A 26,731-nucleotide genomic window follows, 5' to 3' on the forward strand; every position below is an offset into this window, starting at 1 on the left:
TGAAAATTGCAGGGCTTCCAAGCACCATATTTAAAATCTATTAAATTAAATACAAACAATAAAATTTTTTTTTTTTTTTTTTTTTTAATAAGTCTCTCTAGTGAGCATAGTGATACAGACAGAATAGTTAGCTTTGTGTTGTGCTGTCCTAGCATGGGACTGCAGAGGATTGTAAGTGATAAAATACATGCTAAAAACAAACAAAAAGTTTCACTTTCTGAATAAGTGAATGCATATTTTATTTTGAAATACATATACGTGGCTTTTTTCCCCCATTATCAGAGTATATCTAAGACCCCAATCATGTACCGGTACCCTATTGTGGAAGGAGCTGTAGGAATGTAAAAAAGCACCCACTCATTGATGGCAAGTGTTAACTAGTACACTTTGAGAAGCTTTTAAAAAATGTTGTGTGCCTGAGGCAGTATTTGTTTTCCTCACACTTGAAAAAAAAGTTTTTCTTATTTCAGTGACACGGGCAGACAAAATCGGGTGTTGCACCTTACTGTTTACATCACAGGTATCAAACTCATCAGGCTGCCTGGGCTGGAGGGGGACAGGACTGGTCTGTGGGGTCATATTGGATATAATAGTAATAGACTATGTACTGCATGCAACCGCAGTCACCTGCAGCCCTCTCTAGAGTAGATTAAAGAAATATGGTGTGATCCTTATATAATGGTAGAGCTTCAGAGTTTATATGCATGTAAGCACTAAAGCTCTACTGTTATCACTTTATTTATTTATTTATTTATTCTGGAAACTACATCAGAAAAGGGGAAATACAAATTGGTGTCAAAATAAAAAAATGGATAGCATATCTATATATCTATAGATACAGATATCGCTATTAGTTTTCTTTTCTGATTTAACAGTGGCCTTAAACTGTACCAAAACGTAAGGATAATAAAAGAGGCAGACAAGGTTCCTTGGGTGAATTTGATATCTTTTATTAGACCAACCCAAATGGTTGGAGAATAGTTATTAAGCAAGCTTTCGGGTTCAAAAACCCTTTGTCAGGCTAAGGAAGCTTCAGCAGTTGCTGTGTGCTCTTCCTGGATGGAATGAAAAGGATAATAAAAGTTGTTCTAGTGAGATGATGCCTCACGCAGAGCAAATCTACTGTTTTGCAAGGCACATGCCAATAAATGTTTAGAATAATGATTTGAGATTTGGAACATTATTTAATGGTCAAACAAAACATATCTGAGAAGACTGATTTGCTTTTCCAATAGTTTTGCAAATGTATAGTAGTTCTTGCCACTGGCCAATGCAGACATGCTGGTTAGGGCTGCCCTCATGTGGCAAAAGGATGAACAACATGTAGTTCATGAAGCTAAAACGTATCAAATGCTATTGCGCGAGCCCCCCCAACCCCAGCTCCCAGTGCTTTAAAAAGCCCAGGCTCAGCAGGTGCTGCTGGGCAGGGGGGGGGTGATCCCCACTGCACCCCACTGCCCCATGCTGCATGGGGGGCTCTGTCATGACCCCCCCCCGACCCCCCTCACTCTCCCAGCCCCAGGTCTTTAAGATAAAAAAAAAAAAAAAAAAAAAGAGGAAAACCCAGGACTCTCCGCTTCTGCAGCAGCCTCGGGGCTTCATGCAGAGCCCCCCATGCAGCGCAGGGCAGCAGAGAGTGCCCCCTGCCAGAAGGAACTGGTGAGTCCAGGGGTGTTTGTTTGGTTTTTTTCCTTAATGGGCTGGAGCTGTGGCAGGCTGGACAGCCATGGGGAGGGGGGTTAGAGGGCTCATGCAGAGCCCCCCCATGCAGCGTTGGGCAGGGGTGACTGCCACCCTGCCCAACAGCACCCGGTGGGTCGGGGCTTTTTTTTCCCCAAAGTGCCGGGAGCTATGGCAGGCAGGGCAGGCATCACCAGGCTGGGAGAGCGGGCAGGGGATGGGCCTGGGTGATTCGGCGCAATCAACTTGGGACAGTGATTCCAATCACCGAATCGAATTGCTTTCCCCTGAATCAGCCAAATTCGAAGCAAATACTACCCACTTCACACAGGCCTATTATATACTGGGAATGGGAAGGTGGACGAGCAGAACGAACAAGTCACTGCCCGATTAAAAGAACATTACTTAAGTTTTGAAGTCATATAGTTAACAGTTAGAAATTCTGTCATATTGCACATCTATTGTTGCGTGGAAAAAATGTGATCGTATAAATGAGACACATAATACAGGAAGTTTGCAAAGCCGGCCTTAATTCTGGTATTTCTTAACTAGTGAGTGCCTGACTGCAACAAGTTTTTTTTTTTTTTTTTTTTTTTTAAAGGTTTAAAGATTTTTTCAATGGCAAAGAGCAAAACATTTTTAATATGCAATTATCAGTTCCACAGACACGAGCAAAATTCACGCCATGCATCTCTAGCAAAGACTTCTATCCAGGCAACTAACAGACTGGATCTTTTATTCTTTCCTTTGTAGGTAGATAGAAAGTGGATATAGACTGTAAGGTGGACAGGAAGCTGGCTGGATCGTCGGGCTCAATGAGTAGTGATCAACGACTTGATGTGTAGTTGGCAGCCGGTATCGAGTGGAGTGTGCCAGGGGTTGGTCCTGGGGCCAGTTTTGTCCAATATCTTCATTAATGATCTGGAAGATGGGATGGACTGCACCTTTAGCAAGTTTAGGGATGACACCAAGCTGGGGGAAGTAATAGATATGCTGGAGGGTAGGTAGCACTAGGATTCAGAGTGACCCAGACAAATTGGAGGATTGGGCCAAAAGAAATCTCCTTAGATTCAAAGACGAGTACAAAGTCCTGCACTTGGGACAGAACAATCCCATGCACCAGCTTTGCAGAAAAGGACCTGGGGATTACAGTGGACAATAAGATGAATATAAGCCAGCAGTGTGCCCTTGTTGCCAAGAAGACTAACGGCATATTGGGCTGCATTAGTAGGTGTGTTGCCAGCAAACAGAGCTAAGTAAATATTCCCTTCTATTCAGCACTGGTGAGGCCACATCTGGAGCACTGTGTTCAGTTTTGGGCCCCCCAGTACAGAAAGAATGGGGCCAAATTGGAGTAAGTCCAGTGGAGGGCAATGAAAATGGTTAGGGGGCTGGAGCACATGACTTCTGAAGAGAGGCTGAGGGAAATGGACTTCTTTAGACTGTAGAAGGGAAGACTGAGGGGATTTGACAGCAGCCTTCAACCTCCTGAAGGGTGGTTCCAAAGGGGATGGAGCTAAACTGTTCTCAGTGGTGGCAGATGATAGAACAAGGAGCAACGGTCTCAAGTTGCAGCAAAGGGAGGTAGGTTTGAGTTGGATATTAGGAAAAACTCTCACTCAGAGGGTGGTGAAGCACTGGAACAGGTTACCTAGAGAGGTGGTAGAATCCCCATCTGTGGAGGCTTTTAAGGCCTGGCTTGACAAAGCCCCGGCTGGAATAATCTGCTTGGGGATGGTCTTCCTTTGAGCATGGGGTTGGACTCGATGACCTCCCAAGGTCCCTTCCAACCCTAATTTTCTATGATTCTGTTGTTTGAGGCACAGAATTAATTACATTAGCTGGCAGCACCAGAAAGTTGGTATCTTAGAGAGGGACTGCATTGCTAGGTGTTGAGTACTCTGAGTCTGCCAGATGGGATAAGGTGAAGGGGAGTCCAACATGACTTGTCTGGCTCTTACTCTCCCTTAACCCCACCTATAGAAGTTCTTGATCTATGTGGTACAGCTGAGGTCAAGGTGGAGAAAACAAAGTCACTGGCATCAGGAAATACTGGGAGAGAGACCAGTTCTCATCCTACCTTGCAAGTTGGCTCCAAAGAGCAACATGAGCCTTGTACTAGGTCCAGGCAACTAATGTACCAGATCTTTAATTCCTTTCTTCTAATGCTCCAAATAGCTAGCCAGATTGTTCCCAATAGTAACTTCTGCTACAGCTGACTTTTTTTTGGTCTTATTATTTTGGCACAGGGCCAACACTTCACCAAGAAACTGGCCAGGGAAGAATTTTATGGCAAAAAACCGGAATTTTAGAAGTCAGCATAACTTGTACATAGATGGGCTTGAAATTTAAGGTCTGCTAACAGCTCACCCTTAGCAAGCTATCAATACTGCTGCCCCATTTCAGCAACAGTATGAGGCAGCTACAGATTTAAGATGCTAAATTATTTAGTGAAAATGTAAAGAATTGATGACTAGATAAGATTTTATTCTAAAAAACAGCTTCTTGTTTTCATATTGCTCAGCAAAAATAAAATTTTCATAAAGGCTGCAAATAGAAAGCTGGAAGATTGGGAACTGTCACAGGCTGCCCTCCAAGGAGTGCTTGCTTGTGATCACTGGGCCTTGTCTGGTTTCTGAGCATCCAGCCCAGGTGTGGCTTCTAGAGCAGTGGGGTACACAAGGCTCTTTCCCACTTCTGTGACCTTGGTCATTATGTCTCTCACCTCCCCTGGCTCTATGTGGCCCTACCTGACAAATCTAGCTGGTGCCAAGAGATTCCCCCTTTCCTTTGCTATGCTCTTCTCATTCAGCTTCCCCCCCCAGCATCCTGGGTACAGGCCACCTCACCTTTGTTATGTCAGCCATTCTCTTCAAGACTGTGGATGCCACAGGTCCATCTTGGCTTGTCCCACAAGTAGGCAATGTTGGCACCTTGTAGGGACCTTATTAAACCTTCTTTCTCTGTGGGTTAGCACTACAGCTAAATTGAGTTGCGTAGCATTATAACAGGAACACCAGTTTATTACGGAAATATAATAAAACCCGTAGCCTATCACAGGAATTATGGTTCATCATAGTCCATCACTGGAGAGTTTCTGGCTCCTACACAAAGATGAGAAGCAATATGTACTTGTAGAATCAGCATGTTGGTTGGATGTGAAAACAACCAATAAGAAACAGTAAATACTGAGAGCAAAGTTGACATCAAAAGATTTAAAAATATGCTACTGGAACACTTCATACATCTCAAAGTTAGTATTTCAGGTTGCCTCTGGGCTCAGGGAAACTACACTAAGTAGTTACTGCACTAAGTCTATAATAGGCCCATATTTGGAAAAAAACCTTATAAAATGATATCTGGATATCACAATTATAAAATGAGAGGTGAATTGGTGGCAAAATTCAGTCACCACTATTGAATATACAGAGCATACAGCAGTTTCAGTTCTGCTCTGGCTGCTGTACCTGCTTGCAGAGCTTACCAAAGGGTACTCAGCACAAACCTAAAGTGAAATGAAATGTACTCAAACTCCTGTCCAATGCACCATGTAAAGGAACTGAAAAAAATAATGGATTGTATGCACAACATGTTCAGTAGGGAATATGTTTTAACAGGTGGGAAATGACCTTTAGAGTACCACAGAATGAAAAGACACTAGGAGTTACAGATCAGCCAGTTAAAACAGACAAACAAACAAAAACCAAAAAAAATGAAATTGGAGGAAGGAAAAAAAAGAACAAAGCTAGGTTACAGTTGTTTCAGGAGAGATTTGAATAGTTTATTTTGCCCAATCAGAGCCCTTCAGCATAATGACACATTCATATACACATATATGAATATTTTTTCTGAAACATTAATGTATAATACATTTTTTTTCATTTAAAATACCAGCTGCACAGGTATTTCTTATTTACAAAAATATTCCATACTTAATTTTTAACCTTTGTTATGATGACATAGTTCAAGTACATGTAAGTAAAATAACTCTATGCAGTCTAACATAGTTGTGTTTGTAACAGTACAATTTGCAGATCATACGAAACTATATTTGTAGACAGATGGATTGGCAGTCCTACCTAAAATGCATATTCCAGCAATCACCCTCAGAAGAGTTAGTGGGGCTCAGCAAGACTTAACTGAAGAATAACTGCTGAAAGGAACAAAAGGAAGAAAGAAAAAAAAAATCTACGGATGTACAGACTAAGATACAAGCTAGAATCTCTACATCAAGCATGCTTACCCAAATGGGCAATGTTAGAAAAATTTACTGATGTTTTTCCTCCCCGGTCCCCCTTGCCCCATGGTGCTGGTACAATGAAAGAGTAGCACAACTAGAAAGCAGCATGTTTCTCCTAGTTCTAACTACTATGCATAGCAGAGCTCGGGTCTAAAGTAATGTAGTACTCTTTATTTACACATTTTAAAAAAAGGGAATATTTAAAATATGTTCCCCTCCTTCCCCGTTTGCATTGCCTATTGCTGAATGTTACTCCGTACACAACTCCTTGCCTGTATTAAACTGAAAAAGGGTTTAATTTCTATGAATTGCTCGACTGGTATATATGTAGCATAACTATTAATAAAGGAATGCAATTGCCAAAAGAATTCTACAGTTACAGAAAATTTAAAAAATGCATTTAAGTGCTTTGTCTTAAAACTAAAAATAATACCGATCTAGTTGCATCTTGTATTTGATTGTTGTATAATAAAATCTGTCTCTCTCTCAACAGACACCAAAAATCAATGCCTGGAATTTCTAAGTGTAAAATAACCCAGAAATACACTCACCTCTCTTGTAACATTAGAATCAAATATAAGGTGTATACTACATCTATATAAAACACGTGATTATAAAAAAAGGGTATCATTTTAATTCAGCTTTACTTTTCAATGCAAATTAAACAATGAAATTGAAAATAAAGTTAGACAGTTCAGCTGATCCACATGCACTATGTTTTCCACTTTTTATTATTTTTCCTCAATACAGTTAATTTCTGTCTACAAAATGCTTGAATTTTTGTGTGGCAGCAGCAAAGTCATCATCAACCACAGGAAAAGATTCACATAAGATTTACAAGAATCTGGCTAAAATGAGGAAAAAGTACAACTGACAAACTACACTGTAAAGGAAGGCAATCATTGCACATAATTCAAACAACATACATCAACACAGCACTGCAACTGCAGTCAAATTTATACCCAGTTAAATCAAACCATGAATAGAAAGAGGAGGGCACTTCAGCCATAGGCTATATGCTTTTCAAAACAAAATCTGAAAACATGTAATGTTGATCAACACATGTAAAACTAATGCGGAACCAAGATTTATTAACTACAAAAAAAACCCTTCGTTGGACAAAAATACATAAAACTCCATTTTCATTTTTTGGAAATTTATTATTTAAAAAGGCTGAATAAAATACCTGAAAAACTTTTTTTTTCATCACTCTATAAATAATTTTAAAACAAAAATTATGGTAAACATCCAATAGCAAGTTGCAGCTCTTGAGAAAGGTTTTCCACTAGGTTTGATTTTTTTAAATACAGTATCTTTCACTCCCCAAGCTAAGGAATAATTTTAAAATGTTAAAAAATGTGGGTCATCTCACTGCAAATATAATAAATTTCAGCAAAGCATTTCAAGTGAAGCAAATGGGGTCTCTCTTTTTCGTGGTTAGCAATTGTATCTCAATAAGAGACATGAATGTATTTCTTATAAGCTTAAAACAACTTTTTGTATGGATAATATACATCCTTTAAGTACTCTGACTTAAACTTCTAAAATTAAAGTTGTGTACATATATAAAATTCTTTTGAAAATTAAAAGTATTCTTCAGAAATATGTATAAATATAACAAATTACTATCTTGAATGATCTAGAAACAAATCTGAAAGTGTTGCAGTAATTTTAAAACTGAAAATCCTGACAAATTAAATGCCTTTTGTTAGATTCTATATTGTATATATTTAAATACACAATTTTTGATGAAAACACACATTCATTGGTTTATGTAATTTTCAAATGTACACACATTAGACTGTTCTAAGCTCTCCATATTGAATGTATGTGCTTATATACAAATAATGAACCTGAACTACAGAAACATGAAAATAAAAATTAACAATCAAAATACCAAGTCTGAATTAAAGTGCAGGAAAAAATTCAAGTTTAAAGTTCAGGTGAGATCAGTGCTACTTCTTAAGCAAAGGGGAAAAAAAGGAAAAAGGAAAAAAAACTGCAAAAAAAAAAAAATCACCTTTGGATATAGCTTTCTAATGCGATCTGTCATGCAAGAAACACATAGCAGAACTATGTTAAAATACAGACAAGTAATACAGTTATAAATTAATGTAATACTTCGTAAGTGTTCATTTTCCAAACAACAAATCTTTCAAGATGCCTGGGGTGTAACACTTTCAGACTTATTTGGAGTAGACACATATTTACATGAAACAACATTCAGAAGAAATAATAATTTGGCAGGCTTCCTATGTTGAAGAAAAGCTTCTTCAGTTTCAAGATAATTAAATGCGACACAGTACATAAAAGACAAATAAATAGCAGCAACTTCTCACACTTCCATCAAAAGATGAGAGAGGAAAGAGTTATAGAGTTCAGTTGTATTTTGCTATTCTTCCAGATACAGAGTAAAAGGTTAAACAACTAAAGTGTCAACCAAGAGGACAAATGCGATTCCCCTCTTTTAGATACATTCACTTTAGAGGGACTTGACCAATAACAGCAAATAAAAATGAAACTTTGCCTCAGTATCATCTCTTTGATGAGAAAAATGACAAAACTAATGTTTAAGACTGAAATGCAATTAAAAAAAGAGTATGTGGCTCTCATAACTAAGAACCATCTGTGAATTCATTTTTAAGAAACGAATGTTATGATCTTCAATTTTCAAACAAAAACACACAAGCAGCAGAAATAAATGTTAAAGAAATTGCATCAGATTCTTCAGTCCAAATAAACCAATATTTTTCCTGTGTTAGCATATACTTTCTCATTCCATTTAGTCCTCCTTTGCTTGCTGGTAGTTCTCTAATGCTTTTCTCAGAAGAGCAAGCAAGTTTCCCTCTCAAACCAGTGCCAGCTTTCATGGATCTGACATTATGACTTGTTGATAAGTACTTCTACTAGCACCTCTCCCAGAGATTGATCAGAATAATTCTCCAATAGATTCTTGTTGCTCTGAAATGCAGTCCATATCTTGATCAGGTCAGAGTACCAGCAACAGAAATATTTTGAAATTGGGGAGGAAGGAGAAAATTGCACCTCTAATTTTAGAAATAAATTATCTAGTAATCTTGTTCTCTGCTTTCTGAACTGCAAGCAAACACAATATTACTTTAATAGACAAGAGGCAAAATGATACCATAAAAATGTGTCACATGAAGTGCTAAAATGATGCAGGCCAAGTTATCATGTAGCTGGTGTTAAATTAAACCCCATATCTATGGGGAATTAGTCAGAATTTAGAATGGTAACTTTTCTCTACATGCTGGACCACTTACAAAAACATATAAAAAGTCAGGGTTTTTATGTTGTGGTGCAGCACAGAATGGTAGAATCCACAGTACATCTCCCAGATGCAGACAACAGAACTCATTTATTGCCTTTTAGTTTATTCCTTTTCTCAATGAGATCAAATTAAGTTAACATACACAAATCTAATTAATCAATGTGCGTCACAAATTCTGAACATATTTGGGGGGATGAAACTGACAATTTTCTTTTTACTTTCTTAAAGAATCCATAACCCTTTATATTTTGCATCTCTCAAATAAGCAGCCATGTTTCCTGTAAACATTACTAAATTACATTTAACCATACTAACCAGTTTTGCTCTGGGAATGCTTGAAGAGAAGTGCATAGCACACACATATAGAGTTAAGGTGCTAGGAGGAGTCAATTTTATTGATTCTTATAGGAACATTTAAAATACAACAGCTCTTACTTTCTAATTATTCCCCACTGCAAAATACAACCAGGCCTATTTCCAATTGGAGGTTAAGAAAATGATTAGTTTAGTTTCTGAAATACAGATACTTCTAAGCATCTCTCTCGCTCTCTCAATTTAAACTCTGGCCATCCCTACAGATATGGCTTTGGTGCAGCAATTATTAAATTGGCTCAGCTGCATGAATTTTTTGCCTGACCAAATTTAATTAATGGTCTGCCATTTCCTGAAATAAAGAACCTCTTAATTGGTCGTTTTCGATATCAGCCCTATGTATAAGAAACACTAGTTTTACCAACTAAATCCAATTTTTAGGTAAGCATTCTTCAGTATTTGAAGGGACTACGATATAAACTTAGCAGCTCTACAAATAAGATTTGAGAAATCTGCTAGAAGACTAGACACTGATAGTTAGAATTAGCATTAGATGCTTGCTGTAATCCATGCAACAGCATCTCCACTGAGTTTAAAAATGTTTGAAACCTGAGTCCAAGGTTGTTTGATTTGGTAGGAAAGAACTAAAGGGGCATATATATCTTAGCTGCAGGTTTTGCTTGAAACCAATCTCAGCAATTTTAATGGCTGTAAAGATACATTCTGTTAAACATTTATAAAAATTCACAGCATGAAGGAAACCTACAGCCAATTCCAAACATTTTACAAACTGAACCAATAATAATTTTTGGTGAAAAAAATCCTATTTAGCTAAATGAAACAAGATAGGTAACAGACATTGAAGTATTCTCCTCATCACGATGAAGATGTTTTCACTTTTCACATTGCACAGCCATAACACAAATGAAAACTCCCAGCATGACACACAGTTGAGTCATATTAGTCACTTGATATTTTTAATGCAAAATTATTTATCCTCTTGTTTTGCACTTGACAGAGTATGGTGTGAATACAAGAAAACTAGATCAGGGGTCCAAGAAGAGACTACGTAGAGGTCAACTATGTATACATTTTCAAGATGGACTTTTCAAACTTCCAGCTTCTCTGATACAAGAAATGGCAGCAAGAGTTTAACTCTTCTTCAACAACAACAACAATGACCAGTCTTAGGGAGGATAGGTGTAAGTCAGCTGTTAAGAGTCCAATAAGACAAAACTTTATTCCAGCTCTTGGACCCCTGATTTATTGCCTCCCCTCACAGGAGGGTGAAACACTGGCAGCAGTTACAATAGCACAAAAACTTTTGGCATATGAAATTTTAACACAGGATAGATCCTGCATTGCCCCTGCCCATCTCACATGACATTTCTCCCCTTCATTCTACCTCTTCTCCATGTGTCTTTTATTACTTGCTCTATTCCCGAGCTCTCATTCAACCCACAGCTAAGACAAACACTCCAGTTTTTTGTCTCTCTCTCTCTCAAACATAATGCTCCTCAGTTAAAGCCATATGACTGAGGTAAAACAGGGTATGACTTGTGCTACGAAACAACAGTATCCAATGGTGAATACTCCTCTTAACTCCATGGTCCTGAAGAAATTAAGTAAAAGAAAAAATATTTTTTTCCTCAAAATAAAGTTAAATAGATGCATTTGGATGTGGGGTGTCAGAACTGGTACCACTTCTTGTCCTTGTACTTCAACATCATCTACAAATAAGCAAAAAAAAAAAAAAGGAAATCTATCAATACAGTTAATATTTCTATTTACTGATGTAATCAAATACAGACTGATTAATTCTTTATTTTACAGTCTCTCTCTCTCTCTCTCTCTTTTTTTTTTTTTTTTTAACAACAGCATCAGTGTCATGAATTTGAGTGATGTGAATCTGCTGAAGAACCGTGAGTGAGCAGAAAAATACTGTTGTGATAACATTGCTAAGGGTATATCTGTTGCTGCTCTTCTGGCAGTAGAGAAGACAGACAGCCTTAGAAGGAAAGGAAGGTTCTGGGGCAGGTAGGACAGAAAGAGACTTGGAAGAACAATGAAGGGATAGGAAACTGTCTCTGGTGGTTACTCAAGGTAAAAGAGCAAGAATTTCTGGAATTGCTAATGTATAATTGGGTCTATTTTGGTTTACAGACCACAGGACTCATGTACAATAGTGTTCACTATACATACATAATGAACAAATAAACAAATTACACTAAACACATGACACCGTCACAAGAATTTATCTGCCGAAGGAAACTGACTTAAGGCCTCATGCAGACACTCAGTTTCTCTTGGGGGAGTCGCTACTCTCCCAGTAGAAACCACAAGTGTACAACTGTTCAGGCGTTTTCTCCCAGGGTAAAAATGGCCACCCCAGGAGAAAAATAACCCGAGAACAACCAGGGTTAAATCAGTCCCTGGAGAGTTTCTCCTGGGGAAGCAAATGTCTGTACGTGCCATGGCTTCACTCAGAGAACAGTCTTCCAGCTTCTTCCCCTCCACCCCCAGGGACACAGTGTCACTTGCTGGATTCTGGTGCTCCAGAACACTCCCCTTCATAAGCCCAACATTGTGCTGCAGGGAAATGCAAGCTGACTATGGGCATTGTGGGTCAGCCAATCAGGTCTGCCCTATGCACTACTGCAATCTGTTGGCTAGGCAGACTAAAGAAGCCTGCAGACATATTGAGACATGTGCACAGTATCCCCCATTGGCTGCACAGTGTCAGCACTGCAAGCTCTGCATTTTTCAGGGCCTCAGCATTCAAATGTCTGTACACATGGCTTGGGCTAAGTTTCTTTCCCAGGTTATCTGAATATGTGTATGTAGCCTAAAAGTATCCCTGAAAGTGTACCACATCAGCTATTTGTTACAGAACCAAGCTATGCCTATGAATAAGTCCGGTTACTTTAACAGAAATGTTACTTCTTATTGCTTAAGATAAAAGTAAAGTTCTGTGAGAAAACAAAGGAAGTGTCAATTATTAACCATAAAGTTTCCTTTTTTGCAAGTGTTCTGTTTTTAGTGAAGGTAAGTCAGAAGTGCAATTTCCACATCTCTGTCAGGTTAAAGATCTAATAATACTTACCTCATGAGCATGTTTAGAGAAAGAATCAGCACTAGAAAGCATAGCTGCCGTTCTTTCTTCCAGGTCTCCCAGTTTCTGTCCTCTTTCATCTAGTGCCAGCCGGGCTCGTGCTAGTTCACCAACAACACCAGATGCTGCTCCTTTAACACCTTCGATACCACCTGGCCCTGGGATATGCTGAGCAAGACTCCTTGATGCCTTTCCAGATGATGATTCTCCAACTTGACATATTCAACGATCAAGATAACAAAACAAAACAAAAAAAAACAACACAGAAAAATAAAATTTCTTACCGTGGGTTAATTTTTAAACCAGCGCCTAACTACCATATTTACCCCAAATCAAGACAACTCTAAATCTAAGAAAACCCCCTCAGAATTAGATTCTAGACATGGAAAATATATGTATTTGTTATAAATTTTCCATTTTTAGAATATAATTTGTGGAGGGTCATCTTAAATTTGTCCCTCCCCCCACCACTGCAGCAGGCAAGCAGTGGCAGGGGAGTCCAGTGGCCTGATCCCTGACCCTTGCTGCCTGTCCCCCATGACCACTTGCCACCCCGGCTCCCTGCCTCCCTCCCCAGTACCTGTGCACCCCTCGCCTGCCCCCATAGTGCTTATACCCCTTGTTGCTTGCCCCCACCCTCCCTGCACTGCTGCTGTCTTGCCTCCCTGAGTCCTACCCCTCCTGTCTGGCTTCCCTGTCATTTGCTCCACACTGTACCTGTACCCCTGGCACCTGTCCCCCTCCACCACTTGCTCCCACTTGCTTGGCCCCCTTTGCTGCTTGCCTCCCATTGCTTATCTTTCTTTTTCAAGCTCTGGCTCTAAATGGGGCCCTGCTCTGGGCTGGGGTAAGAAGGACAGAGCACATGCTGCATCAGGCCCTGCTAGCAGTTCTTGGGGTGGTGGCAGCTTCAGCCCTGGCCCCAGAGCTGGGGCCACAGCTGCTGTTGCTGCTGTGTGGCCAGACTGGGGCCAGAGCCTATAAGGGAAGTTGCAATGAGAAGATAAGTGATAGGGGTGGGGAGCAAAGATGGAAGCAGGGTGTAGCAGATGCTTTAGGGGCAGGTGGTAGGTGAAAGGGGCAGTGGCTGCAGCTCTGAATCCAACCCTGGGCTTAGAGAGGGAGCTGTAGCTGCATCCATTGCCCCTCCCTCCACCTGCACTCAAATTAAGATGAGGGGGTTCCTCCTATGATAAGTGGGGGAGAAACCTCATTTTATATTTGAGTAGATATGCTACTTGATACCAATAAATTACAACTTCAAGATAAAAAAGTATGGTGGTTTAATCTAGGAAGCTCCTTTAATTAAATATGAATAAGCTTTCCCCAGTTTTTATACCATATTGTCCAAAAAAGGCCATTAAACATACATTACATGTTACTATAAAATTACTACACTTCTCATTAGTAAAATAAGTGTAATTAATTTTTGCTTGGGTGACTAAGGGCATTTATACCCATAATTTTTTTTGTCCCATGATGCGCCAGAGATCTGCCACTTCGGAGCAGACTCGATTAAATCAAGTCTGTTCCACACATGAGCTGAGGCGAACTGCGCTGCGCTGTGTGAAGTTGTATAAGTGGTGAAATGCGTGTCAGTGTACAGAAAATGGCAGCAGTGCGCTTTTGAACTAAAGTGCCTCCAATCTGTTTTAGTTCAAAAGCATACCGTTATCATTTTCTCAGTGCTGACATGCATTTCGCCACTTATACAACTGTAAGTGTCACAGTGTCAGGCACTTTTCAAAGCGCCCGGTGCTGTAGTGCTTACATGTGCAAAAATGCCATGAGTAACTAGTGCTGGTTCTGCCTAGAAACAGTACTAATTGCTTATTGTAAATGATGGCAATTTCATTAAACAGGTTTCTCTCCCAGTTCAAGTTTTGGGTCTAAGCGACAAACTTTACTGGCATACTTATGTCAATAACAGGGGTATGAAGTAAAGTCATTTGTGATCAAAGCACAAAGCTGTTTTGAAGGTCACAAATTCCTAGCGTAGAGTAAGGCTGGCAAAATTTTGCTGGGCAGTCTCAGGTGCTGGTGCTGGCCCCAGCTGGCAGCGGCAGCATGTTGTCAGGTCCCCCGATCTGTGCGCAGGATGACAGCATGCTGCCGCTGCTGGCTGGGGCCAACGCCAGCACCTGAGCCTGTCTGCTGCAGCCCATGATGAGCGCTGGGAAGAAGCAAGTTCTGGCACTGCCCTCAGCTGGCGGTGGCAGCCTGCTGTTATCCCATGTGCAGATCCGGGGACCTGCGCCCCCCGGGAGGAGTCTAGCACAGCCCCACAGCCGTCCCGGGGGTTGCTGGGCCCCAGATCTGTGCATGGGATGACAGCAGGCTGGTGCTTCTGGGTGGGGCCAGTGGCAGCACTAGTTTTCCCAGCACTCGGCACAGGTTGTGTCCAGCACTGGTCCCGGCCGGCAGTGGCAGCCCGCATCATCCGGGGGCCTGTGCCCCCTGGGAACAGCTGGAGGAAGCAATCAGAGAGCTGGGGGAAAGATCAGGGAGCTGAACATTCCCCCAGCTCCCAGTTCAATTCCCCGTGTCCCATTTCGATTCCCCAGCCCCCGATCACTTCCTCCAGCTCTTCCTGGGTGGTGAGGGCCCCTGGAACTGTGCGCCGAATTTCAGCAGGCTGCTACTACAATTTCAGCAGCATCTGAAACCCTGCGTGCAGATCTGGGGGCCCACGCCCTATGGGAAATACTGTGGAAATGATCAGAGAGCTGGGGGAAGCGATCAGAGCTGGGGAATCGGACAGGGAGCTAGATGTCAATATCAGACTAGTCCTTCCCCCTCCTTCTCCTTAGTTTCTGTTTAGTTGTATCAAGCCTGGCTTTGAATTTCAAAACATTCTGAAACCTTTCGAGTACCCTCGTTTCATTTAAAAGCTGTTTTGAAGCCTTTTGTTTCATTTTGATTTCGCTGTTTCGAGCTTGAAACATATCAAAACAGCTTTGAAAAGAAGCACTTGTCAAAATTTCACAGAGCCCTAGTGAAAATAATCATGCAGTTACAAGAAAAGTTACTAGTGAGCAAGTTATTTTACTTGTATTGACTATGTACCCATTTTCACTATGGGTAGGCTCATATTAGAGCCTTTGATCAGATACTTTTTGCCTTAGCAACAGCTGCACAGGGAACTCTCACCCCACCCCTACATGTGCCTCTTACATAGTGGTGCTCTTTCCTGCTTTTCTCGACTACCAAACTAGATACTGACGTTTTTTGATCTGCTCTCTTTGTGGCCAGTTCTGTGCTACAAGGAAGCCATTCATAGCCTTGGCTTACCTAGAAGGTTTTATTCTGTGGAAAGGAGCTCTTTCCCACCACCTCCCTAGTTTGTGCCACATGAGGCACAGATATTTTGCAACTGGTCTACAGTACATACTTTTACCAACAGAATACTACTTCTGCTGGCAAAACAGTATCCACCCATACTCTTAACTTCCTTTAATACTGTAACACTTTTCTTTATGCTCACAGAATAACATGTACTTTGCAGTTGATAGTTTATGCAGATACACCCAAACTTCTGAACCATACCAGCTGACATTAGGGCCTCCCAGGATGCCTTGCACATCCTGCTGGAACAACTACCATAGTGGAACCATGAGATTCCAACAGGGGCCACTCAGAACCACCAGAATGCATGTATATGTGCACATCATCTAGCACCTTGTCTGTGACAGCAGACACCTTAATTAACTTAATGTTCTTTTAATGTACATTTTACATAAAATACTTAAATATTTTTATGCAACTAAACTGCTTTTCTTGCGTGGAATTACTGCAGAGTAGTAACAACAACAACAACAATTAAAAAAAATATCATCTTACAAAGTTCTTCCCTGTCAAGAGACTGGGCACCGCCTCCAAACAATCCTTTAAAGAACCCCCTGTTTGGTGCTTCTGGAGTTTCTACTGGAGTAAAGAGTTCACCCAACATTTCCTTTGCAAAAAACAAACAAACAGGCTCTATTACTAACAACAACTTATGTTCAATTTTTTTTTTTTTTTTTTTTAGACACTGACAAATGCACAATGTTCCTGGAGTACACTTTCATTTTACCCAGTGATTGTCAAGGTCTGAATTTCTCAAAGCAACATTCTCTCCCTAGGATCTATCATTCTCTCTCGCTACTTGCAGTAGATATATAGAACTACTTTACTTTGGTAACATTTCAGAATATTAAAGAATGGGATTATACAATTATTCAATGTTATCCAATGTTCTTTAATACTTTGAGCTTGTAATTAAACACTGTTGCCAAGAAACATTTCTGAGTATTCTCTCAAATAAAGACTTGGGTAATACCTGTTAATTCTTGCCAAAACTATATTAAATACGATTCATTACATCTTCACTATATCTTCTTTATATCAAATTTACATCCACTCATGCATGTCGTTGATATTATGCCGCCTTCTCTTTTTAAGAATTAGATTACTGTGAAAGTTCAAGACTTTTCCTTAGCCTAATGTACATTAGGGTATGGACAGCCAGTTTATTATTGTGGTAGTCCACCATCATATAAATAAGCACTTTTTTTTTCTGATTCATGATATGCAAAGTGGAAGGATTTAAGAATACATTAATAAAAGAAAGTGAGAAACAGTGCCATTCCCTTTGCAATACAGATGTGGCTCTGAAAATCATATTTATATTAGATTCCTTAAAAGGTAAATCATATTAGGATGGACAATGATTAGCTATCTAGCCGGTCCATCCACCACTTTTTAGAATTTTAGAATAAAATCCTAGAATATCATTGAGATAACAGCCAAACTCATTGACTTCAAGGGTATCACAATTTCACCCCCAGTGTTAGAGTATTGTCACACTGGGATCCAAACATGTGAGAGCAGCTTGTGTGCACATAGCCAAGATAGATTTTAAACTAGGTAGTACAGATAGTAAACAACAGTGTAGGTAGAACACTACTGGGGGGCCAGCATGGGCTGCAAAACCCACCCAAGACCACTGGAAGACTTGGGTAGCTACCCTATGTTGAGGTCTGTGCTGCTAGCTACTTAAAAAATTCACACCTTTAGATTGCACCACGGTACATTTTGGAAAACCCTGCAAAGTATTATCCTTTCAGGAGCACTTTTTAATTTGGTTTTACATTTAATAGAGGTTCAATAGCAAGGAAAATAACTAGTCCAGAAAATAACTAACAAATGTCCATCACTTCTAAAACATTATGTAATGTAATATTATATGACAACTGTGCATTTGTTATGGATATCAGAAGATTCTATCCTAGAATTTTTATTTCAAAAGATTGCACCTTCCCAATGCCACTAGAGCAAGTGTAAGTGATTCTACCTTTGATCATACATTGCTCTGAGATGCTGATGTCTTAAATCCCCACTCTTTGGTTCTATCCATCAGGTGAACACACTGGGTGAGGTGACAAGTTAGGACAATGCTGGCTGATTTTGAAAGTTTCATCCCACATGTTTACAAGATAATATCTAAAGCTTCTCCTCTCATGAAATAACCTGTGCCTACACATGAAAACACACCCTACTATTTAATGGTCAGGTCTACTTTATCTAATGAATTCTTCTGGATTAAGGCAAGGAAAGATACCAAGTGGCCTCAGAATCACACCTGAATGCTTAACTATGTCCAATTCTGCACTGCTGTTGAAGGTGTCATGGTAGTTTTCCCAAAAAAGAAATGATGCCCCAATCCTGCTACTTGCTGTAGGAGGAAGGGCCCCTAGGGAAGTCCTGCTGAGGTCAATAGGTCGATACATGGGCACAACGATCCACTTGAAAAGAATCAATTACAAGTCAGGGCCTACGTTTGTTCCCCCATTTTTTTTTGCAGGGAAAGGTTGTGGGGGGAGGGGTGCTGGCTGCATATCCCTGCTACTAGTATCCAACATGCTATATGCAAAATTTGTACCTGAACTCCACCCTTGTGCCTTCATGTTTCTGAGCTTTCTGGCAGGTAGAGTGCCCTCCAGTGTAATTTAGTTATCCTTCAGAAACTAATGAACAGAAACCACTCTGGGTTGCTTTACACAGGGAACATGGTCAGACTCTTTTATGAGCTCTCATGTCAACTCTGCATCTCATACCTCAGACTGGCAACCAGCATATTCCTTATATCAAGGCTTACAAAGGGCTCTTTGCAAGGCAACTTTCACAATTCCTGCAACTGGGAGAACGTGTACCTATATAAGACTGGGTTTCTTAGACTCCCTTTATACTACCTCCCACCCTCTTATATACCACACAGGTCAATGCTGAAGAATCTCACCCTAGGTCTCTGACAATTCTAGGATATAACGCTTCAACCCAATAGTTCCCTACACCACTTTTTGGCTGAATGAACCACTGTCACCCTCATAATTTCTCATGGACCACCAAGATGGTACCATCAAACTTTTAATTGTAAAGACTGGCAGATCTTCTTATAGTTTCTCCCATATGTCCTTGGCAGCCTTCAAGTTTGATGAGAAGATTCTTTGAGGTCCACACAAAATTCTGTGGTTGATAGTGGTTTATTCAGCCAAAAAGTTTGGGAAGTGCTGATAATCAAAATACTTTGAGTGTATTCTCCTTTCACACAGAAGCATGCAGCTTGGATTAGTTCTGTTGATTGGAGGCATTTTGAAATACTTATCTACCTAAATTATCAAGGAAGTTTTGTATAGACCAAGGGTATGATATTAACAGGAAGGCATGTCCTCTATAAAGAGAAAAGATGCTTCAGTACCACTGGAAGGAAAAAAACCCACATCCTAGGCCAATGTTTACATCAGATTCATCAGCAGGCATGCTGTGCTTTATACTTCCAAGCTCACAAGCACATGATAACTTTTTTAGAAGGGGTCTTAAACTACCATGTAAACATCCACAATGAAAAGCTGAGACCTCTGGTGGAAACTTACTTCAGTAAAAAGTACAGTAATTTTTACTGTTTACCTGTAGATTTTCACAAGTTTCTTGACTGTAGGTGATTCTCTGGATTTCTGTAGGCGAGACAAGATACAATGCTTGCCCATTGTTGGTGAAGCAGAATGTTCTGGCTATCCGCATATTGGTGAGAGGCAGGTAGTATACATCCAATAATGGCCTTAAACTTGGCAAACTTGAGAAGAGAATTAAAAGTTCATTAAAGTTAAGGAAGACTGCATTTTTAGTTATTAGTATGCAGTTTCTCACTTATATTTATACATTATAATCTTACAATCACAGCCTTTCTGTTTTTATTTTTATCATACTAACAGATACTTCAAAAGACAAGATTCAAATAGGTGCCACTCAGTGACATAAGACCTCACAGGTAATAAATACAACATGCCACATGCTTCATTCCTTGGGATTAAGACCTAAAATATCCCTAATCTACCACATATCTAAAGTGTGGTTGAATAATTAATTTCTAACATGAACTTCTACTATGTCATCACCAATAAGCCATAAATTTAAGCAGAATGTTTAAGGGTGGGTAATTTGATTGGGAATTAAGTTTAAAATCTCATTTACTCAGAAAGATCATGTGAGATATCATGGGTATGTTCAAGCTGTCATGCAACACTGTCAATATATAATTTGAGTATATTTTTTCACAAAGTCTACACTGTAAATTACAGCATTTAATCCATCTACAATTCCTGGTTTTTTCATCAAGAGAAAAAAAATTCTAAATAAGCAACTCATAGGAATACAGGAAAACAGGCAAAGAAAGTATTTTTTAAAAAAAGACAACTTAATCATTGAGTGAATCAGTCTTCCTTTTACCCAAAATTTTACTGCATTCAGGATGAAATAATCCTAAAGCAAATCTTACAAAACAGAATTATAATCTTAACAGGTCTGCATGTCTGGGTCTCTGTGTAAGGGAGCCAAAGCTCTCCAGAGTGGGGTAACATATAAACTATGAGCATATCTATACTGTCTTTATGGTGGTCTTGGGACACAGCCCAAGGACATAGCCAAAAAAGCAAGCCCTGCCCATTCACTCCACTACCCACACTACAAAAATCATTTTATGATCTTTCTTTGGCACATGCCCAGGGTATGGTTTCGGAATCTGTCTTAGGTATGCTCATGATAGTGGTGCTGGGCATGCCTATCACCCCTCTAATGGTGACCATGCAACATTTTTTCAGTGTCACAAGGCTCGTTTCTTTGTGGCAACTTCCACATATGGTATGTGGGGAAAAAAAAATTAAAAAACTAGGCGACTGGCATTGATGCCTACACAGTCAGATGGATAGCAAATTGGCTGAAGGCTCATACTCAGAGGGTGGTGGTGGACAGGTCATATTGGACCTGGGGGGAAGTGGACAGCGGAGTCCCCCAGGGCTCGGTCCTTGGGCCCGCACTGTTCAATTTCTTTATCAGAGATTTGGACGATGGGGTGAAAAGCAACCTGTTTAAATTTGCTGATGATACCAAGATTTGGGGTGAGGTGGGCATACTAGTAGGGAGGGAAAGACTGCAGCAAGACCTGGATAGGTTGCAGGGGTGGGCTAACAAAAACAGGATGGGTTTCAATACTGACAAGTGCAGGGTGCTGCACTTGGGCAGTAGTAACCAGCAGCACACTTATAAGATGGGAAACTCCCTTCTTGAGAACGCAGAGGCAGAAAGGGATCTTGGAGTCATTACTGACTCCAAGATGAACATGGGCCGACAATGCAAGGTCACGGTCAGCAGGGCTAACCGGACCTTATTGTGCACCCACAGGTGCATCTCAAGTCGGGCCAAGGAGGTGATCCTCCCCCTCTACGCAACACTGGTCAGGCCACAGCTGGAGTACTATGTCCAGTTCTGGGCACCCCACTTCAGGAGGGATGTGGACAACATTGAGAGGGTCCAGAGGAGGGCCACCCGCATGATTCAGGGACAGCAGGGCAGACCCTACAATGAGAGGCTACAGGAACTGAACCTGTTCAGCCTTCACAATAGAAGGAGAGTAGGTTTAGATTAGACATCCGTAAGAACTACTTCACAGTTAGGGTGGCTAGGATCTGGAACCAACTTCCAAGGGAAGTGGTGCTGGCTCCTACTCTGGGGGTCTTTAAGAAGCGGCTTGATGCCTACCTGACTGGGATCATTTGAGCCCAGTTTTCCTTCTGCCCAGGAAGGGGGTCGGACTTGAAGATCTCTTCCGACCCTACTTCTATGAGTCTATGGATAATAGTCTATTTGCCTAGAAGTGACCATATTATTTCTGGGTGGTAAACAGTATCCTTGGAACTTTTCACCAGTTTCTGATGTTAGTGGGAAGCAAAGACTCCTCTGCCCCTACTAGACTCCCAAAATTAGATTAGATTAGATTTCATAGACATTAGGGCTGGAAGGGACCTCGGAAGATCATCGAATCCAGCCCTCCACCCTAAGGGCAGGAAGTCAGCTGGGGTCATAGGATCCCAGCAAAATAAGCATCCATTTTTTTCTTCCAGGTGTTCAACGTAGGTGCTTGAACCAGCTCCAATGGCAGGCTATTTCAGACCCTGGGGGCTCGGACAGTAAAGAAATTCTTTCTTATGTCCAGCCTGAAACGGTCTTGCAGTAGTTTATAACTGTTCGACCTCGTCATCCCTTGGGGCACTTTGGTGAACAAATGTTCCCACAGATACTGGTGGTCACCCCTGATAAGCTTATAGGTGGCCATCAGATCAGACTCTGTCTAATCTCCCAAAATTAGACAAAGTGGAGAAAGAATCCAAGCAATGCTGCTTTGTAAGCGATGCGGCAGCCTTGCATACATCTGAAATATAAAACACTATTTGGAGAACTGCAGACACTTTGACCTCAGACAGATTCCACCTTGATCAGCATTTTCATCTTCAAACAAAAACATAGTAATGCAAAATCATTTGAGCATGGCCTCTTAGTTATGGTACCTCCAGGGTAACTGGTATCAAACCAAAACAAATTGTGTGGATTTCCTAACGTCTCTAATTAAATTCAAGTAGAATAGTAAATTCTTCTGAAGTAGGATGGGCATATCAGCATGAGAAAAAGCTGCCTTTACAATATGTTCACTTAAGTACAATTACAATAATACTTTGGAGACAAGTCTCAGTTTATTGTGCTAAACCAACTTATTCTTGTAAAACTCGACATACCATGGATCAGTTAATAGAGTTTGTTGTTCACTCTGTAAGATCAGTCACAAGGAGAAATACATAGTAGTTATTTAAAAAAGAAATTATCAATCTGTTAAGAGGGACACTTTAATTGGAGTGTGGGGTAGTAGGATCAGAATGTTTTAACCCTTCACCATCATGTTCAGGTAGGGTTTGTGGACATAGCTGATTTGTCTTTGACCAACAAATCATTGATCACACAGCAGACAAGTAGATAGCATTAATTTTTAACTTGGATCCAAAGAAGTGAAGTTCAAGCAGCTTTTGGGCAAGCCAAGTGAAGAAGCCAGTAGCACTATACCATAAATCTTTTTCTCAGGTAATCTTAAGTCCTTCTAGGAGTAAATAGCTTTTAAAATGCAAGGAGGACTTGAGTCACTTGCTTTAACTTCATGACCCTGGAGCAGGAATCAAACAGTCAGGAAGTATTTCTATAGGTTGAATGGAACTAAATATTTTGGTTCTGCCTTTAGTCATGCGAGGTCTTTGGAATAGGCATTAGCTCTCTGCAACAGAGTTGAAGACCATATTGACTAGCCACTGTGGGATTACAAGGGACACTCTACTATAAGATCTTCTGAAATACATAAGCATTTCTGCCATGGAGGATTGTCCCAACAGAAAGACTTACAGGGTCAACAGGACACCTCTCTTGCTAACTGTCTTATGAACAACCAAATGATGATTCCTACAGAAAAGTGAGATTCACCATTTCCCTGGATCCAGATAATGCTTGTAAAGTTCTATCAGGAAGCAATATAGTCTGTGTTCACATTCTTCTTCTCTGTTAAATATAAGGCAACTCAAACATCTTGTAGAGCAGAGCTTCTCTCCACACCTGCATGGCTTACCTGCACAAGGAAGTACAGTCTGGTACCCCTCTGCTTGTTTATGTGAATTACAGTGGCCTAGATGTCTTTGTCTGAATCAGAATCACTTTTGAGGAGACCAAGTTTCTGAAGTACATTAATGTGTATAAGACCAGATATCTTTAGAACCCAGACAGACTAGCACTGTTACTGGAGAGAGGAAATGCTGACCAAAAACAATTTTGATGCATACGTGGTTTCTACTATTAGTACAGGTAGCAATTGGAAATGTATTCTCTGGGGCAGAGGTTCCCAATCATTGGGCCACAGCCCAGTACCAGGCTGTGCCAGGTTGGCTGCAGGGTCATGGTATGAGCCCCCTGCTCAGAGCCCTGTCTGTCCGCCCAGGCAAGCAGCTTCTGGGGTTACAGCTGACCTTCCGGGGTTAAAGGCAGATGGCAGGGGAGACTTGGGAGGGAGGAAGCCAGCTCCACACGCCCTGTCCTGCTCCCGCCAGGCTGCAGTAAAAGAAAAGGTTGGGAACCACTGCTCTAGGGAAGATTATTCCTGGTCCAGAGCTAGGTCACTGAGACTAGATATCACTTATAATACAAATAGGTTACGAAAGTCCCTGCATTGTATGCTTCTACTCAATTATCAAGGCCCACTGAGGTTACCGTATACAAGGGCAAACATTCACAGCACTGACCAAGCTTTCAATTACATAACCTTTTCACAAGACCAAAGGTCTTCAATTCCTACATAATTCCGTGAGTTAATCTATATTTGGTTGAGCTCCAGGGATTCTATTTGACTGTACAGAACAAGATGAAACATAAGGTAGTTTACTAGCAAGTGCTGAAATTTAATACCCACACACAAGTGTCCTAGAACTGCCAACTGAATTAACAAATTGGGGGACACCATCCTGTGCAAATAGGCTACTGTTACTCCCAAGTATTTTATGAATCCAGTAGTGTCAATGATAGCCCAAAAAAGAATACAACCACGATAATATTCATTCTGTAGAGTGAACCTAAAATACTCCCAAGATCTTGAGACGCAATCTCCAAGGTATCCACAGGCCCAGAACACAGCGTTAGTCTTCTTAAATATGACTGCTATTTAGAAATCTAGAATTTCTCTTTGACTATAAATTAATTCAGGTCTTTACTATCTTTAATTGCCCACAGGCAATTGTCCAGTGGCTTCAGGATATAATAGAATCTTTGTGGCACAGAGTACTTTGGTCATGAAGCTGGCTTACAGGATATGAAAGCAGGAAAGGGATTGTGATGACAAAGGCAGTACCAGCATCTGAGTTCTCATGATCAGTGACTAAAGCCTACTCAGCTTTGTACTGTGACTCTGGCTATGCACTAGATGTGGGAGACTTCATGAGATGTTATACTAAGAAATTTGAAGAGTTCTCTAGGTGAGTGCATTTGGTGATATCTGCAAACTCAGAGCATTCATGTACAGAGCATTCAGCTTCCAAGGATACAACAGATATCTGAAGTTAACGATATATTTCTGATGCCTGGTCATCACTTGAAACTGATGAATAAATCTCCTCCTTTTTAAAGGATTGAAGGAGCAAACAACACCCTGAAAGACAAATGCATACAACTCAAAACAACTAGCTCTGGAAGTGAAAAGAGCAAAATTCTTGAAAAAGCTATTTAAGAAAAGTGTTGAAATTAAAAAGCCAAAATGATGAACAAGAGTAAATACGCAAAGTACCGAAGTGCCAAGCCACACATCAGAAGTTGAAACCATTAAAAAAACCACGTTTTGAGCTCTTGAAAGCTAGGAAATGCCTAGATCAGCAGTGATTATAGTGTCAATAAAACAAGCTGAACAATTCAAAGCTGGACCCGACCAGAAGACACACTGAACAAAGAGAAATGGAGCACAGTGCTGTTGGAATAACACAGGATAAAAAAGCTTAAGTGGCTACTAGAAGGGTGCAGAACCTGAAAAGAGCTCCTTTGCTGATCATGGTAAAGAATGAAGAATTTGGAAGATTTCAAGGACACCTGCTAAGCTTGTGTGATGAGGTGGTTCGTATTGTTACTTCTTCCTACTACGTTTAGGAAGCAAAAACATAGTATGTAAAAGAATGACAGTTCTCCTATCTTAATGGAAATTCCTATACAGATAAAGAACTGTTCCATCTGTCAATATGTTTAGTAACTTGGCCCTTTGATATTTAGATAGTTAAAGAAGACAATTAAGTCAGAAACCTAAAGGAATGAAAGATTTCCATTATCCATTTAAAAATGCATTTGGTTTAAAATGAGGTATTTCCTTAAACAAAGGATTCCAAGCATGGTTAAACTGAACAAACTATTTCACATGGTGCTGAAACCATCAACAATATCAGTTCCCCTACACTAAGTCTCCTATCATTTTCAGTGCTTGTGAACCTGAAATGACATTAAGATTTTTTTTTTAAATAAAATCTGTCTTGTGTAGGCAGTGACTAAGGGTACTGATAACTTTTTGGCTCTCTATTCTGTAGAGCCAAGCATAAGATTAAAATTCCATTTCTGCTTCCAGTTATTTATTTTATAGATTAGCAAGAAATGAGAACACTGTAATGAAAGCAAAAGCAGCCTTGGAGGACAGAGTGCATTAAAATTCAGTGATTCCTATGGAGTGGCATTAATAGGCTCATAGGTGAGTAACCTCTAGTTTGTATCTGGAAGCCTTACAGCTGAGATGAATCTCTGAGGTTGCTGAAGGAGGAGTGGAGAACAAGTTAGAGGGAAAAATTAGGTGCCCTCGAAATTTCATGAAGTTTGTGAAAACTTAACTTGATGAAACATCAGTAAACTAGGCAGTACTGCACAGAATAAAAATGAGAAATGGAACCAAAATTCAGAGACAGAAGAACTTCAATAAAAATAATAGTCATGGGGTAAAGGAAATTTTGACTTGTTATAGTTTGCCCACCTCCCTGACTACAGTAACAGTGGAATTCTTATATTTTAGTTTCTACCTACCTATACTTGTACAGTCAGGTAGAAAACAACAAGGACCTCAAAAGTCATGATTCACAGTTAACTATTAATTATTGGTGGTTTGTCAACTTTAATATAAGGGCTACTTGCAAGTACATTCTTTTTAACCCAACTACCTGATCTTTTTATTTAGAGG

At 40.3% G+C, this 26,731-nt stretch overlaps 1 protein-coding gene across 1 annotated transcript in view; it reads right to left on the reverse strand.

Annotated features, from left to right (window-relative positions):
- Positions 1 to 5,446: 5,446 nt before the first annotated feature.
- Positions 5,447 to 26,731, reverse strand: part of LOC102378922 (syntaxin-binding protein 5) — a gene marked incomplete at its 5' end in the record, with an annotated part of 87,912 nt that continues 66,627 nt past the window's right edge. The window contains 4 exons of the mRNA XM_014527344.2: positions 5,447 to 11,254; positions 12,628 to 12,848; positions 16,477 to 16,588; positions 19,582 to 19,747. Coding sequence (XP_014382830.1) covers positions 11,213 to 11,254; positions 12,628 to 12,848; positions 16,477 to 16,588; positions 19,582 to 19,747 — 541 coding nt within the window. The remainder of the gene's footprint in view (positions 11,255 to 12,627; positions 12,849 to 16,476; positions 16,589 to 19,581; positions 19,748 to 26,731) is intronic.

The sequence above is a fragment of the Alligator sinensis genome, unplaced genomic scaffold (assembly GCF_000455745.1).
Source record: "Alligator sinensis unplaced genomic scaffold, ASM45574v1 scaffold1173_2, whole genome shotgun sequence".
Lineage (NCBI taxonomy): Eukaryota > Metazoa > Chordata > Crocodylia > Alligatoridae > Alligator > Alligator sinensis.